This window comes from Schizosaccharomyces octosporus (assembly GCF_000150505.1).
Source record: "Schizosaccharomyces octosporus yFS286 unplaced genomic scaffold supercont6.2, whole genome shotgun sequence".
NCBI classification, from domain to species: domain Eukaryota; kingdom Fungi; phylum Ascomycota; class Schizosaccharomycetes; order Schizosaccharomycetales; family Schizosaccharomycetaceae; genus Schizosaccharomyces; species Schizosaccharomyces octosporus.
In genome coordinates, this window is record NW_013185620.1 from 3286077 (window position 1) to 3298734 (window position 12658).

The 12658-nt window shown below is 37.9% G+C and overlaps 5 protein-coding genes across 5 annotated transcripts; 2 read left to right on the forward strand and 3 right to left on the reverse strand.

Annotated features, from left to right (window-relative positions):
• The first annotated feature begins 42 nt into the window (after window positions 1–42).
• SOCG_00896 (uncharacterized protein) lies at window positions 43–2185 on the forward strand. Its single transcript, XM_013163316.1, has one exon. The coding sequence runs from the start codon at window positions 274–276 to the stop codon at window positions 1573–1575; it is 1302 nt and encodes a 433-aa protein (XP_013018770.1). The 5' UTR covers window positions 43–273; the 3' UTR covers window positions 1576–2185.
• On the forward strand, window positions 2066–3548 carry SOCG_00897 (uncharacterized protein). The gene is made up of 4 exons (XM_013163317.1): window positions 2066–2265; window positions 2316–2624; window positions 2682–2763; window positions 2852–3548. Exons 1-4 carry the CDS (start codon window positions 2252–2254, stop codon window positions 3056–3058), a joined length of 612 nt encoding a protein of 203 aa, XP_013018771.1. The 5' UTR covers window positions 2066–2251; the 3' UTR covers window positions 3059–3548.
• Window positions 2885–5622, reverse strand: SOCG_00898 (GTPase activating protein Gyp7). Its single transcript, XM_013163318.1, has one exon. The coding sequence runs from the start codon at window positions 5375–5377 to the stop codon at window positions 3158–3160; it is 2220 nt and encodes a 739-aa protein (XP_013018772.1). The 5' UTR covers window positions 5378–5622; the 3' UTR covers window positions 2885–3157.
• Window positions 5560–7371, reverse strand: SOCG_00899 (aspartyl aminopeptidase Aap1). The gene is made up of 2 exons (XM_013163319.1): window positions 7041–7371; window positions 5560–6992 (listed from the first exon to the last, which is right to left on the reverse strand). The coding sequence occupies exons 1-2, from the start codon at window positions 7291–7293 to the stop codon at window positions 5845–5847; spliced, it is 1401 nt and encodes a 466-aa protein (XP_013018773.1). The 5' UTR covers window positions 7294–7371; the 3' UTR covers window positions 5560–5844.
• Window positions 7372–7374: 3 nt separating this feature from the next.
• On the reverse strand, window positions 7375–11619 carry SOCG_00900 (uncharacterized protein). Its single transcript, XM_013163320.1, has 3 exons — window positions 8975–11619; window positions 8270–8919; window positions 7375–8219 (listed from the first exon to the last, which is right to left on the reverse strand). Exons 1-3 carry the CDS (start codon window positions 11388–11390, stop codon window positions 7866–7868), a joined length of 3420 nt encoding a protein of 1139 aa, XP_013018774.1. The 5' UTR covers window positions 11391–11619; the 3' UTR covers window positions 7375–7865.
• Between the last annotated feature and the right edge of the window lie 1039 nt (window positions 11620–12658).

A 12658-nucleotide genomic window follows, 5' to 3' on the forward strand; every position in this document is an offset into this window, starting at 1 on the left:
GTTGTAAAAGTCTTGTTGGATGTGCGTTTGTCAATTGTATCGTGTTCTTTTTCATTGAAACTACATGGATAGGATGCAAAGACGGAGGCCTGTGTGTTTTTGTTTTGTTTTGTTTTTTCTATTTATTTGGATTTTGTACTATGCTGCTCAGCTTTAGCAGAAAGCTTGAGACAATGCCCTAATGCCATCGTTTTATGCTGACACTCTATTTACTGCATACAACTTCTACTAGTTAAGGAAGAACGTATCTTCAATATACTGGTTTAAGACTAGATGAAAAAAACAGTAACAAATGAGGAAGATTCAAATGAAAAAGTAAAAAATGTATCTATAGAAGAGCAAAGATTGTCTAGAGCTTCGAAATCCTCTTTTCGGGTCGTCATTTTTGGAGACTATAAGAAAATCAGCCGTATCATAAAATCAGTTTTTGGGGTCAATCATTTAAAGACTGTTGAAAAGTTTGAATTTGGAGAAAGCTTGTCAAGTGAAGAAAATTTCCATTTTGTTGCAACATGCGCGAATCTGCGTCCATCAAACTGCTTACCCATACTTTCGTGGATAAAACAACAACAGGAGGACTCAGGTTTAAATGGACTTCACTGCATATGGTGGGTGGCCGACCTCAACACGATTACCTTTGATGATATCCATTTGCTAAGGTACTTCCAAGGGTGCCAGATACCTATCGTGAGCATTCTATATGGTTTGAAGGGTTTTGTAGAAGATCTCCACAGCTGTTACCGTAAAAGAGACGTCTTAAAGATTACCCCAGACGTCGCTGATGGAAACGAGGAAGATAAAACCCTCCTTTTAAAAAAGAAAAAGTTCTTACTTGTGTGTAAACTTTCGAGCGTTTCCTATAAAAATGAAGTGGTGCATTCAACGTGTCTTGCACTCAATCAAGATGAGTCGTATCTTACGTTTGTGGCCGCCCAGCAGAAGGATCCTCATTGCAAATTTCATTCAGGCATCCTAAGAGGAATCCTGCAATTGAAAATAGCTACTTCTGCAGCTACTTCCCCACTCGCCATCCCGTTTTCGTCACTGGCTATTGAGAAACTAGCGATTAGCCGCCTGTGCATAGACATTATTCAAATTTGGGATATCTGCCCAGAGTCTACCTCCTTAACTAAAGAGATTTTATTACAGATACCAAAGGCAGAGGATATCATTATGAGTGTTGGGAAGATGATTTTTATGAGCATGTTTATACCTCTTTGGTTTATCAAGGGATTATGGGAAGTTCCAGCTGCAGCCAAGCTAATTATTGCAAGCATAGCCGACGTCAGTCTTCCTATGGAACGCATGTATTATTTTGTCAAAGCCGGAGGCCAGCTCAACGTTCAAGTAATCTCCCAATTTTTCCGCTTTTATAAGGTCTATGTTCAACCAAAGATGATGGAGCACTTAAAAGAATCCACTGCTTTTAATGTTATTTCCGGATTTTCTACTGGTTTAGTGTACCATGAAGCTGTGCGAGTGCTTCAGAGATTTCGCTACGTCTCAAAGTCTTCTGCTTCTGACTTGGAACTTCCTTACGTAGATCCAGAGGATGAGTCTTTGTTATTTGACTAATATCTATCATTGTTATGACCGTGAGTGATTGTTCTAACTCAATATATGATAACATTAAAATGATTACTATATGTTTATTTTTGGATAAAAAAATTCCACTTCTTTCTTTGCCATGATAAATTGATGATAATTGAAATGAACCCGTTTTCTCGAAAAATTGAACAGAAGTTTAGTATCTTTAATGGAAGTAATGCCACTGGTTTTTTAGAAGGAAATATCTGGCAGTCATTCATGCAAATGTTCAGACTAAATCATACTACTTGTTGACTTGCTTCACCTTTTACGTTAAACGACCTTTCAAGTATTTGGAATTAGGAATGACCACAATATAATGAATGGAATGATGATTATGAAGCATTTACAGCAGTCTTTTGGGCAAGCATTACTTTCTATGTTTCCAATATCAACACAAATACCTCTTGACAAGAGTTCTTTCGTTTAACAGTAAGCTTAAATTAGGGAGTATGAGAAGAACACTACCACCAAAATTTTTTCTTTTCTGAAATTCATTGAAACTGAATTCTATCCATCTATTTTTTTTTAGTTTTCTTTTTTATTCTTTGGTGGAATCCTTTTTTGGTTTCAAACCAGCTTGGTAAAAGCCCAAGTAGTGTTGTCAGACCTTTACACTTCTTCCATATTGCGAGTACTTTTATTCTTATTTTTTTCTTTTGCTATGGAGCAAGTAAAGTAAGAAAGAACACGGTTTTATAGAAAATTAACGCTCTAACTATCTCCAGAGTTTCGCGAAAAGATTTGCAAGTGCAAGAAAAAGAGCCTGAAGTAGAACAGGTATCCGTGGATGCTGAAAAGTTGCTGTCGCAAAGGCTTTCAAGCGCTTTTGATTTTGTTACTGAACAACTGGTCACAGAGAATAGCCCACCTGCTGTTCCTGAAACCGCTGAGAGCAATGATTTCTCTGAGGAAAAGTCCGAAAATGAGGACGAAAACGTTGCTTTCAATCTGTTTTCCGATATTAATACCATTTCTTTAAACGACCAAGAAGTCATTGTCAACCAGGGTAGACCAGTCGAATATTATGTATTGCAGTATGTGATTATTAATCGTATATATGTTTTATTTTATTGTACTAATATTTAAATTAGAGACACGCCCGAACGACAAGCTCATCTACGTGCCAGTGTTTTTACATTTGAACAACTCATGAAGGCTAAAGACGAACCATGGGTAAGTAAATACTTCAAACATTCGTTGTTGAATTGAAAAGCACTACGTTGAAAAGTTCAAGTTGATACTAAACAATTACTTATTTTAGCCTGCATGTCAAAAGTCTCAAAAGGTAATTAATATTAAAGTCGATGATGGTAAAAAGAAATCACGGTGGAGACCGAGCAAGAAAAGGAGAACACGGATGAAAATTTTAAAAGAAAAAGAACAAAAGGAGAAATTAAAAGCGTTTCAGAAAAAAAGGTCTCCGGCGAAAAAATTCAGTTCTCGGTCAAATCCGAAACGTAAGTATTAAATTATTAACTATGGATGATTGAGTCTTTAGTTTAATAGAAATCAGATATAATCCAATATTGTCACAAATTAAGAGCATAACCCAACAGTAATGATTCATTCAATTATTCGTTCCTCCATAGTGTGGAGGCTTTTTGCTTAAAAGGCTTCTTAAATAAGGGGTTATGACAGGAAGCGATTTTGATGCTTCTTCATTGTTTTCATTTTGTTCTTGTCTTTTGCGGTCTATCAAAGATACCGTTTGTTTGAATTGGTAAAAACAATGTACAGCACAAATAAGTGTCGGCTCTAAAGCAATACGTCCTGAAAGCTCATTGAAATATTTCAGTACTTCATCAAATGCGTGCGTTTGGTTTAACAAAACTTCGCGATGCCGTTCAGCAATGGCATAAGCAATAAATATATGGTAATCATAAGAAAGATAATTCGTGAAAAGAACGTCCCAAAGTTTCAAAAGTATTTCCCAGTCAAATTCGCGTTTGTAATATATTAATAGCATACGAAAAAAACAAAAGAGATTTGATGAATCTGTCTTTTCCAAGTGAATAAATAATTCTTTATCCATTAGCTGAATCAATTGTCGTAGAGTTTCTAGCTGGCGTTGCATACCAGATTGGTCTCGCAGAAAATTATGGTGAAGACGCTTCATCATTCCGACCATCCCCCAAAACGCCAAGGCATTATCGCTGAATGTAACATAAATTGGGGATAGTAGATCTGACATTCCCTGCACATAGCCCAGTTCCGTATCATATTCGTTATAAGTTAGGAGCATGTCTTTCATCATTTCCATATGTAAATTAGTACCTGTAAAGGTTGACTGAGGATCAGGATGAGGTAAGTCTTCTTCTTGAAAATACTCGTGTTGTCTGTCAGTTCGATGAACATCTTTTTCAATTCTATTCTTTTGTTCTATGAATGATCGATCATTGAATTGTCGGGGTATATCATCATACCATCGTCTTTTCAATCTGATGTATTCATCTTGAAGACTAAGATAGAGAGCTTTCCGTTCTTGTTCAGTAGAATCCCATGGGTAAATATCGAGTAGAAAAGGCCATACTTCCTTCCTCAGTGAAGGAACCATGCCTCCATGAAAAATAATACCAAGTAGGTAATCGATATTCACCATTAATCTTCCCTCGCTGTTAAACGAACTCTTCCATTGGTCTACACTGAGCGGCTCACCTCGTTTAACACGTTCATCAAAATACACTAGTTCGAAAGGACCCAAGGAGGAATCCTCTTCCTGCTGTTGCTCAGACAGCAAACCAGCATCAGAGGTAGCGTTAGTAATGTTTGTATCAGAATTCTCGACAACCCCAGCTGCCCACTTGGCAAGAAAGATGCGAGCAGGATCATATTCCTCAGTTAAATTTTGGAGACGCTTGGATTCAAATAGAACCTGTACCTCTCGTGGAAAATGCGGGAGCAATGATTTTGTTACTTTATGGTCCATTAATTTATCCACCTCAGACTTACCATAATTCGTGACTCGACTGAAACGTTCTAAAACAGTAAATGAGAGATCTTGGAAAGCACGACGAAAGGGATTTAAATAGGATTGTGACTTTTTCGGAGAAGGAACGGGGTCACTGAAACCTTGTTTTGTTGGCGAATCTACATGACTTAAATCATGAGATTGAAATGCAAGTGTGTCTTCCGGACTGGGGTTCACAAGGTATAACTGTGGTTCATGTGTTGAGTGTTCCAGGTTGATGTATTTTTTCAAGTGCATAATGAGATGTGTACCTCCCCAAAAGATGTTACCATTTTCATCAAAGGGATCAAAGTGATCTTTAGCGATACGTCGACTATACTCAATCGTGCTGGAACACTCATCATCGTGGAAGAACAAAGGTGGTAAACTTTCACCACTGTTTCGCAAATTGATGACAATGCTTCCATAATTCCAACCATACTTAGGAGGACGAAATAGTATAGAATAAATACTGTTTAAACGAATTGAAAACGAATAATCCAAATGATCGGGAATCTCTACCAGTTGCTTAAGATCGCTTTCAGTAGACGCTTCAGCCGTTCGGAATACATTTAAATCTCTTGGTCTTGATTTTAAAAACGAATCTGGAACCCAAGAAAGCAAGATGTCGTTACCGGTTAATGGAGTTCCGGAATTTGTTTTTGTTTTCGATAGAGATAAGTATCCAGAGATATTGTCTTTAATTTTTGTCGTTGGATGGATACATACTTTGCTTTTAGAAAATAAGAGTGCGACCCTTGATTTATCAATTCGAATGTCGACTGTGTCATCTTCAACGTCTGTCATTTCTGGAATGTCCAATTGCTCTAGTCCAGACATTTCAAATTCTAAACAGGCAAATATATTTAGAGTCTACTTTAATTTTGTACTTGTTATTTGGTACAGTTTGTTGAAATTCATTAAAACGTAGGTTTCTTTAGCTTGGAATTGGTGACTGAGAAGTAGCTGTGGATGTAGCAGTGCCACCTAAAGTAATGGAGCTATTAAATGACTGCAGAAAAAATTTGAGTTAAACATCAAACTAAGTTGACTGTTTTCTTTTTACAATTACTTCAAGATGTGAATTGTATAGGGAGTAGATAATTTGTTCCGAGGACGCTTCATTGATTTCATTTCCATAGTTTTAGTTAAGGTTGTTTCAATCTTTCTCTCTAAGACTTAAAAGATTATATTGATTCTATTGCAGCAACCGTTGTTCAGTATGAAGAACTAATAGAATTAATCAAGAAGAAAGCTAGATAGCTTATCCAAGGTTGTAATATTATCTATTTTCTAAGATATCATCTTTAATTGTCAATAACAATGTGTTTCTCCATGTCCGAGAAATTTTGGAAGAAAGCAGATAATAGTTGAACTGAGTATTCAAAGTCTTTCGTTCCACACATCTCTCTGCAAGAATGCATAGAGAGCATTGGGTTACCAAGATCCAGTGTGGGAATACCAGTCATTGCGGCCAACTTGGGACCAATTGTGCTACCGCATGGGGAATCATTTCGAACTACGAATACCTGAATAGGAGCCTTTGACAATTGAGAAGCTCTTTTAATAATTGCCATACCATGAGCATTAGTCATATATCTCTGGTTAGCGTTTATCTTGAGCACTGTTCCTTTGTTGAGCTCGGCATAATTGGTAGACTCATATTTGGAAGAATAATTGGGATGAATAGCATGAGCCATATCTGCAGAAATAAGAAAGCTGGATCTCATAGAACTATAGTAGCTTTCCATGCTTCCGGATAAGCGTTCTAGCACAGATAGAAGAAAATTACTTTCGGCACCTTGGGCGGAAACAGAACCAATCTCCTCATGGTCAAACGAAGCAACTACACGAATACAGGGATCATCTTCTAACGAGTTTTCTGAAAGAGAATTGATCAAGGAACGAGAAGCACTAAATGTCATACCCTGGTTGTCCAAACGTGGAGAGAAGACAAATTCTTCGTGGATACCTCCAAGACGAGCTTTTTCATAATCACCCAATATTAATTCGAAATCGACAATGCTTTTCGGTGATACATCCGAACCAAGCTCACTAGCGATGAGTGAAAGTAAAGCCGGATGGTGAGCTTCATTGTCTTCAGACACTTCCTCTTTCGATAACTCTTGTTCAAGACCTAGAAGGGGAGCAAATTCGGTTTCCATGTTGAACGAAAAGGATGCGTTTGCACTTCGGTCCAAATGAATAGCCAATGTTGGGATTCGGACAAGGGGGCGATCAATATGCACGTTACGTTGTACAACACGACCATCATCCTCTTGTACCAATACACGACCAGCCAAAGAAAGGTCTCGGTCGAACCAACTATGCCAAATACCACCACCATACTGTTCCACGCCTATTTGCATGTATCCATTCGCAGATTTTTTAGACTTAGGTTTCAAGCGCAAAGTAGGTGAATCTGTATGAGTAGCGATTATAGAGAAACCATTACCTAAAGGGTTAATGAAATTTCAACGCAATAATGTTTCTATTATCGTACCTGGTTTCCATTTTCCACCAATACTAAACGCAACAATACTAGATTGATTACGAACTACGTAGTAAGACTTCCCGTTCTTTAAAAGGGAGGGAGAAAGCTCTTGTTTCTCACTGAGGTATTGAAACCCATGAGAGTTATAGTATTCGGCCAAGTTTTTCGTTACATGATAAGGAGTTGGACTTGAATTTACAAATTTTAAAAACTCTAATGCTCTGCTTTTAGTTGCCGCAGTCATTTTCCCGTATAATTGCATTGGCTTTTAGGATGTCTGTTTGGAAGAGGTTAGGAAGACATCATTGAAGAAAATACACAGTTTGAATTACGATTTAGAAATTATTAAATGGCAAATTCATTGAGTGTGGATATTATCATTATGAAAAATATGCAAAGAATTCAAATGCTGCATTATACAAATTGATGCTTTAGCATGAAGAAAGAAATCTTCAAGAACAAAAAAGATCAAGTAGCCTAGCATTTAGAAAATTAAATAATTAAGGATAAAGAACCGATCAATCCAAACAGTAATGTATCCTCTTGTTTTCTAGAAAGAGATATACTATAGCAAGTTGAACACAAAATCCAGATTATCATTTACCAAATTTCCCTCATACCACATAGTTTGAAGACATACAAAAAAGTTAAACAATTAATTGAAAGAACAAACATCGAAGATAGTCATCACATGGTAATCATAAACCTAGTCAATGGTAGCTTTCTTTTGACAACTTCAAAAACAACTATCCAGTTAATTATTCTGGTCATTTTCCACCGAAACTCAGCAATTAATTAAAAAGGTATTATTAATTTGAACCTCTAACTTCCTTATTATACGGAAGGGTTGACCTCCGAAATTTTTCCATCAACGGCACGTAGAACAATGCCAAGTCGCCTCTGAAAGACAGGTGAGAAATTACTAGACTGCTTAATTAAAGACTCCTTCGCAAGTGTAAGCACAGGATGGATCACGGTCTCAATCTTAGAATCATGCACATCAATGCTAAGGCAGATTTTAGCAATAAACTCCAAACGTTTAGACAAAAGTTCATCATCATAGACGTCATAAAGTGCGATATGATAAGCAAATGTTAGTAAAAGGAGACTACCGCAGTTCTCAAGTATGGACTCAATCGGCAATGTGCAGATCACTTTGAAGTTTTCAAACGAGGGAGATGTGCACCACTGTAATTGATGTTAGAAAAATTATAGAGCGACAATACCTAAATACATACCTCTGACAATGCTTCACGGACTGACCCTTGCTCGACCAACTCTGGAATTTTTGTGCTTTCTGCCACTTCCTCTTTGTTTTCAGGTGGAACGGCACCAATTTCAGCATCAGAAATTTCGGACTGAGTTGTTTCCTTTGCTAAGTCAGTCGAAGGAGGTACTTCTTCATTACCATCCGGCCTTGTCTCTTCTGTTAAATCCTGATCTTTTCTTTCATTAACATCTCTCATTTCCAAAACTTCAATCTTAGCCATTAAAGAATTCACACAGCCTTCCAAATTCTTGACATGGCTGGTTAGCTCGTTAAATTGTTTATCAGATTCGTTCTGTGACTTAATCACATTATTTGTAAGATCCAGAATATCTGACAAGGTATTTGTGTGTTGTCCGTAATCCGAACGCATACTCTCATCATAATTTTTTATTTTTGTTTCTAATGAAGTTTGCAAGATACTAAAATGATCCTTCATGGCTTTTTCAACAAAATCGTGGATTTCGTCCGTAACGGCATTCTTAATTGCTTGGTCTACAACAGATTCCAATATTTTCCCAGTATTTTCGGTAAGAGTACTGGAAACAGCAGATAACACAGCATTAAAATGCTTTTCCTGGTTTGCTTTGTAATTCAAAATCAACTGTTTCAGTCCTTCGTCTATAAAATGGTTAGCAAATTTAAAAAATGGAGTTACCAAATAACCAAAACTTACAATTCTTTTGGACGTTTTTGTCTAGGGTAGTGAGTGCAGTGGAAACAATGTTCTCAACCATAGAAGCATCAGCTGCTCCACTAGACGACAAAGAAGACCCACATTGGGAAGGCACACTCTTATGCTTCGCTTCATGTCTTTCACCTTTGTCTTTTCTCCTTTTAGAAAAAACAGATGTTTGAGATCTGGGTGTGCTTACACCTGACGCAGATTGAGATGGGGATATTGAAGGTCGTTCTCCGGTAACCACCCCACCAACATCCGCTTCCCAGTTCTTTTTACTTTCTAGTGAAGCCAAACGCTCAACATTTCTTTCAACTTTGAATAGTGGTAAAACATAATACTCGTATCCTTTAGTGGTACTAACGACAATGCAGTACTTTTGAGGATCATTAAGTAACTTACAACATGTGAAACTGACACACGAGGCGTCATTAAACCTTTTGGCAGCTACGTACGAAAACTTCGCATCTGCTTTCACCGATTCGTTGCTATTGATAGATGACACAACCAAGTCATACGTAGATGCAAAATTCTTAACATCCGAAGCTGACTCTTCCTTACAGAAAAGGAAGAAAAATATTGTGTTGGAAGGTGGATTACCAACCAATAGCGTTTTACGGTCATGATCAACTGACAATTGTGAAAAGGAAGTAGTAGTCACAGGATTGGAAGAGCTGCTGAACCGAAATTTCTGTACAACCTTCTTTGAGTAGGTGTCAAAGACAGTTATGAGTTGATTCAATACATAGACCACAATCAAATAACGACTGTTATTAGTGCCAGGAGTGGAGATGAATCGTAAATTAATTGGCTTTTCCAACACCTTCGAATTTCCACGTTCTGTTCTGGTCGTAAAGGTAGCAATAGGAGTAATTTCCGATGGCTTTGGTCGATCCTCAGTAGTAGAGGGAAATGTACAAGGAGTCGGATATACCTTTATTAGAGCGTCTTTGTCCACCGTGGCGAAAACGGTACCATCAGCAGAGAAGTCGTATTCTTTAGCACTAATACCTGTATCGATCAAAAAGCAGGGTAATTGTTGAATAACGCTAATGGATCTGGAGATTGGCAAGGGAATGTTGTGACAGAGATCCAAGTCAAAGAAAATAATATGTTTACTTAAAGCAACGGCAAAAAATCGAGATGAATTGGGGTACCAGTGAAATCTAGACTTGATGGGATCAGACAGCGATTGAGCACCGGAAAGCTGGAAAATAATTTTAGAAGAAGCAGTTTCCATGTCGATGGAATAGATGATAACTTGTCCGGTGGTATCAATGACCATCAAGCGATTGCTGATAATTGGATCATCGCCCCAGACTACCGAAACAAATTTATGGGAGGAAGTATTGTGCAACAAGAAAGATCTTCCAGTAGAAATTTCTATAACACGGACCATAGGTTCGTCGGTTAACGAGTAAGCAATGTAGTCTTTGTTAGTATGTATGAGTTGATTGTCTTGAGCGTCCAAATCACGTTCCACCATAGCAATGTCGAAACGGCTATCCGTAGGAAAAGGAGTGGTTTGAAAGACATCAGGATTGATAGTGGTTTCCCAAACAAAATCGCCGGAACCGGGGTTATCGATGCGAAAGACAGCATCGCTTTCACCGCTCGTGATCACAGAGGCGGGTGTAGAAGTGCTACTATCTCTCTCTACTCTGAAAGATGAACCCACACCAGAAGAAAGGATGGAAGATGAATTACTTGGATCCTTTTGTTCCAGTGACTCCGAGGGAGCGGTACCGCTCATAATGGTGGTTGCTGTACTAGGTTGGGAGTTGAAAACTTCACCAGGTTGAAGAGAGGGGCCAGGCAAATTAGTTCTTCTAGAATTGGAGTTACCATCTCCGGAAGAGAGCAACATGCGTTCCAAATCCGAAGCAGACAAGGCAGTTTCCGGCTTATGAGGGGGACTTGAAGGTTTGCCGAAAAATGAACGTTGAATATCAAAGGGTGTGTCGCTAGGAGTATGAGAGACAGAACCTGCTTTAGCTTGAGCAGGTCTGGCAATTTCTTTCTTCCTATGGTCGCCTTCACGTAAAGCCTGAAGAAGAGCATCGGCATTCCGCGATGTTGGCAAATTTTGGGAAGATGTAGAAGGAGAAGATGAAGTTTGAGGCTGGAAACTATCAGCTCCGAAATTGAAGAGGTTTAGTAATTTCGGTCTCTGATCTTCTTGCTCCTGTTGCTGTCCACCAAGGACGTTGGGCATAGAATTGGAATTGGCGTTGGAGGATTCATCAGAGGAAACAAAATTTGCTCCATAAGAAGGAGGGGAGCTAGAAGAGGTATGAATTACCCTGGACGGACCAGAGGCAGGCAAGTCATTTTGAGATGATGACGACGAAATGTTTGAGGTACTCAAGTTCAAGTTCTTCTGTAAAATCTTAAACACGTCCTGGTCGTTCATGATGAAAGAGCACAGAGTGCAGCTTTCGTTTTTACTGCGAAAGAGAGTGGTTCTACGTTGTGTTCGTTTCTTTTTTTTTGTTTGCTACAAAAAATAAACGAGGAACAAAAGAATTCTTTCAATGGCAATTCTTTAATCCTGTATAGTACTATTTTTCTGCCCAAGTACTGAAAACAAAAAGAATACGGTAAAAGGTAGAAGTAACCAAGGTCAATTTTCCTTCGCAAATTTAGTAAGTCGTCACTTCCTACTCCTTACTGTAGTAACAACATGCAAACAACACCATACACCTACACCATGAAAGTTATGGAAATTCCAATCCAGAAAAAAAGAAAATAAAATTGAATAATTTACAAAAAAAATAAAAAAATAATGACAAAAAAAATTGAAATTGAAATGATATTGAAATTAAACCATTTTGTAGTGAGACGAATCAAGGGAAAGTCCTTGTTCGTAGTGCTGTGTTGCATGATTTATCTCTATGGAGTGTGATATGAAAGATGAAAGAGAAAAAAAAAAAAAAAAAAAAAAAAAAAGCGTACAATATGGAATTATCCGTAGGATAAAAACAAGAAACAAGAAAGGATACTAGAAGAAACCCGAGATATGGTTGGTAGCATGGATTTCTTGAAAAGATGGAAGCTTGAATGGATTCAACATAATGAAAGCAAAAGGAAAGAAAAGGAATGGAAAAATACTTATGAAACGGCTAGTCTAATGCAAATCTATGCGATGCATTACAATGGATGGATCAGTGGTAGAAGTCTATCAAATTCATGGATCGTGGTTTTACTATTCTTGTCATGAAGCATTGTTTGAACCTACATTCAATCATATATTCTATCAAGTAAGACCAGTGAAGCCAAGGGATCCATCCAGTAGACAGCTGACCATTGTCAAAATCTTCATGATCTATCTTTTATAAACTGTCTTGTGCCTTTTGTCTTGCCTTGTCTGGTATTGTCTAGTATTGCCTCTTTAATTCCTGCCTTGCCGATGCTGATGGAAAGCTCATTCGTCCAATTAGTGCGTCTAGTTCATCCGCGAAGGAAACTCATCGGAAAAGACATACTCAAGGTCCATAGCCCTTCATGGTTCTTTACTGTTTCCAGCTATTTAGTCCCATTGGCTTTTTTGGCAAACAACTTCGGAATTTCAGAAGTTGCATTCCGATTCCCGTTTCCGATTCTCATACTGACTTGACCATATGATACGTTCAACAAAATATGTCAGTGTACTTTTACATGACTAGGGATTCTCTCAAAAGG

Excerpts from the sequence above, each read along its gene's own strand:
- SOCG_00896 (XM_013163316.1), top strand. The coding sequence starts at position 274 with ATGAAAAAAACAGTAACAAATGAGGAAGATTCAAATGAAAAAGTAAAA.
- SOCG_00897 (XM_013163317.1), top strand. Across the intron at positions 2,625-2,681 it reads GTCGAATATTATGTATTGCA|AGACACGCCCGAACGACAAG; the intron begins GTATGTGATTAT and ends TATTTAAATTAG. Across the intron at positions 2,764-2,851 it reads AGGCTAAAGACGAACCATGG|CCTGCATGTCAAAAGTCTCA; the intron begins GTAAGTAAATAC and ends TACTTATTTTAG.
- SOCG_00898 (XM_013163318.1), bottom strand. The coding sequence starts at position 5,377 with ATGTCTGGACTAGAGCAATTGGACATTCCAGAAATGACAGACGTTGAA.
- SOCG_00899 (XM_013163319.1), bottom strand. The coding sequence starts at position 7,293 with ATGCAATTATACGGGAAAATGACTGCGGCAACTAAAAGCAGAGCATTA. Across the intron at positions 6,993-7,040 it reads TGGTGGAAAATGGAAACCAG|GTAATGGTTTCTCTATAATC; the intron begins GTACGATAATAG and ends TTAACCCTTTAG.
- SOCG_00900 (XM_013163320.1), bottom strand. The coding sequence starts at position 11,390 with ATGAACGACCAGGACGTGTTTAAGATTTTACAGAAGAACTTGAACTTG. Across the intron at positions 8,920-8,974 it reads CAAAAACGTCCAAAAGAATT|ACGAAGGACTGAAACAGTTG; the intron begins GTAAGTTTTGGT and ends ACCATTTTATAG. Across the intron at positions 8,220-8,269 it reads TCCGTGAAGCATTGTCAGAG|TGGTGCACATCTCCCTCGTT; the intron begins GTATGTATTTAG and ends CATCAATTACAG.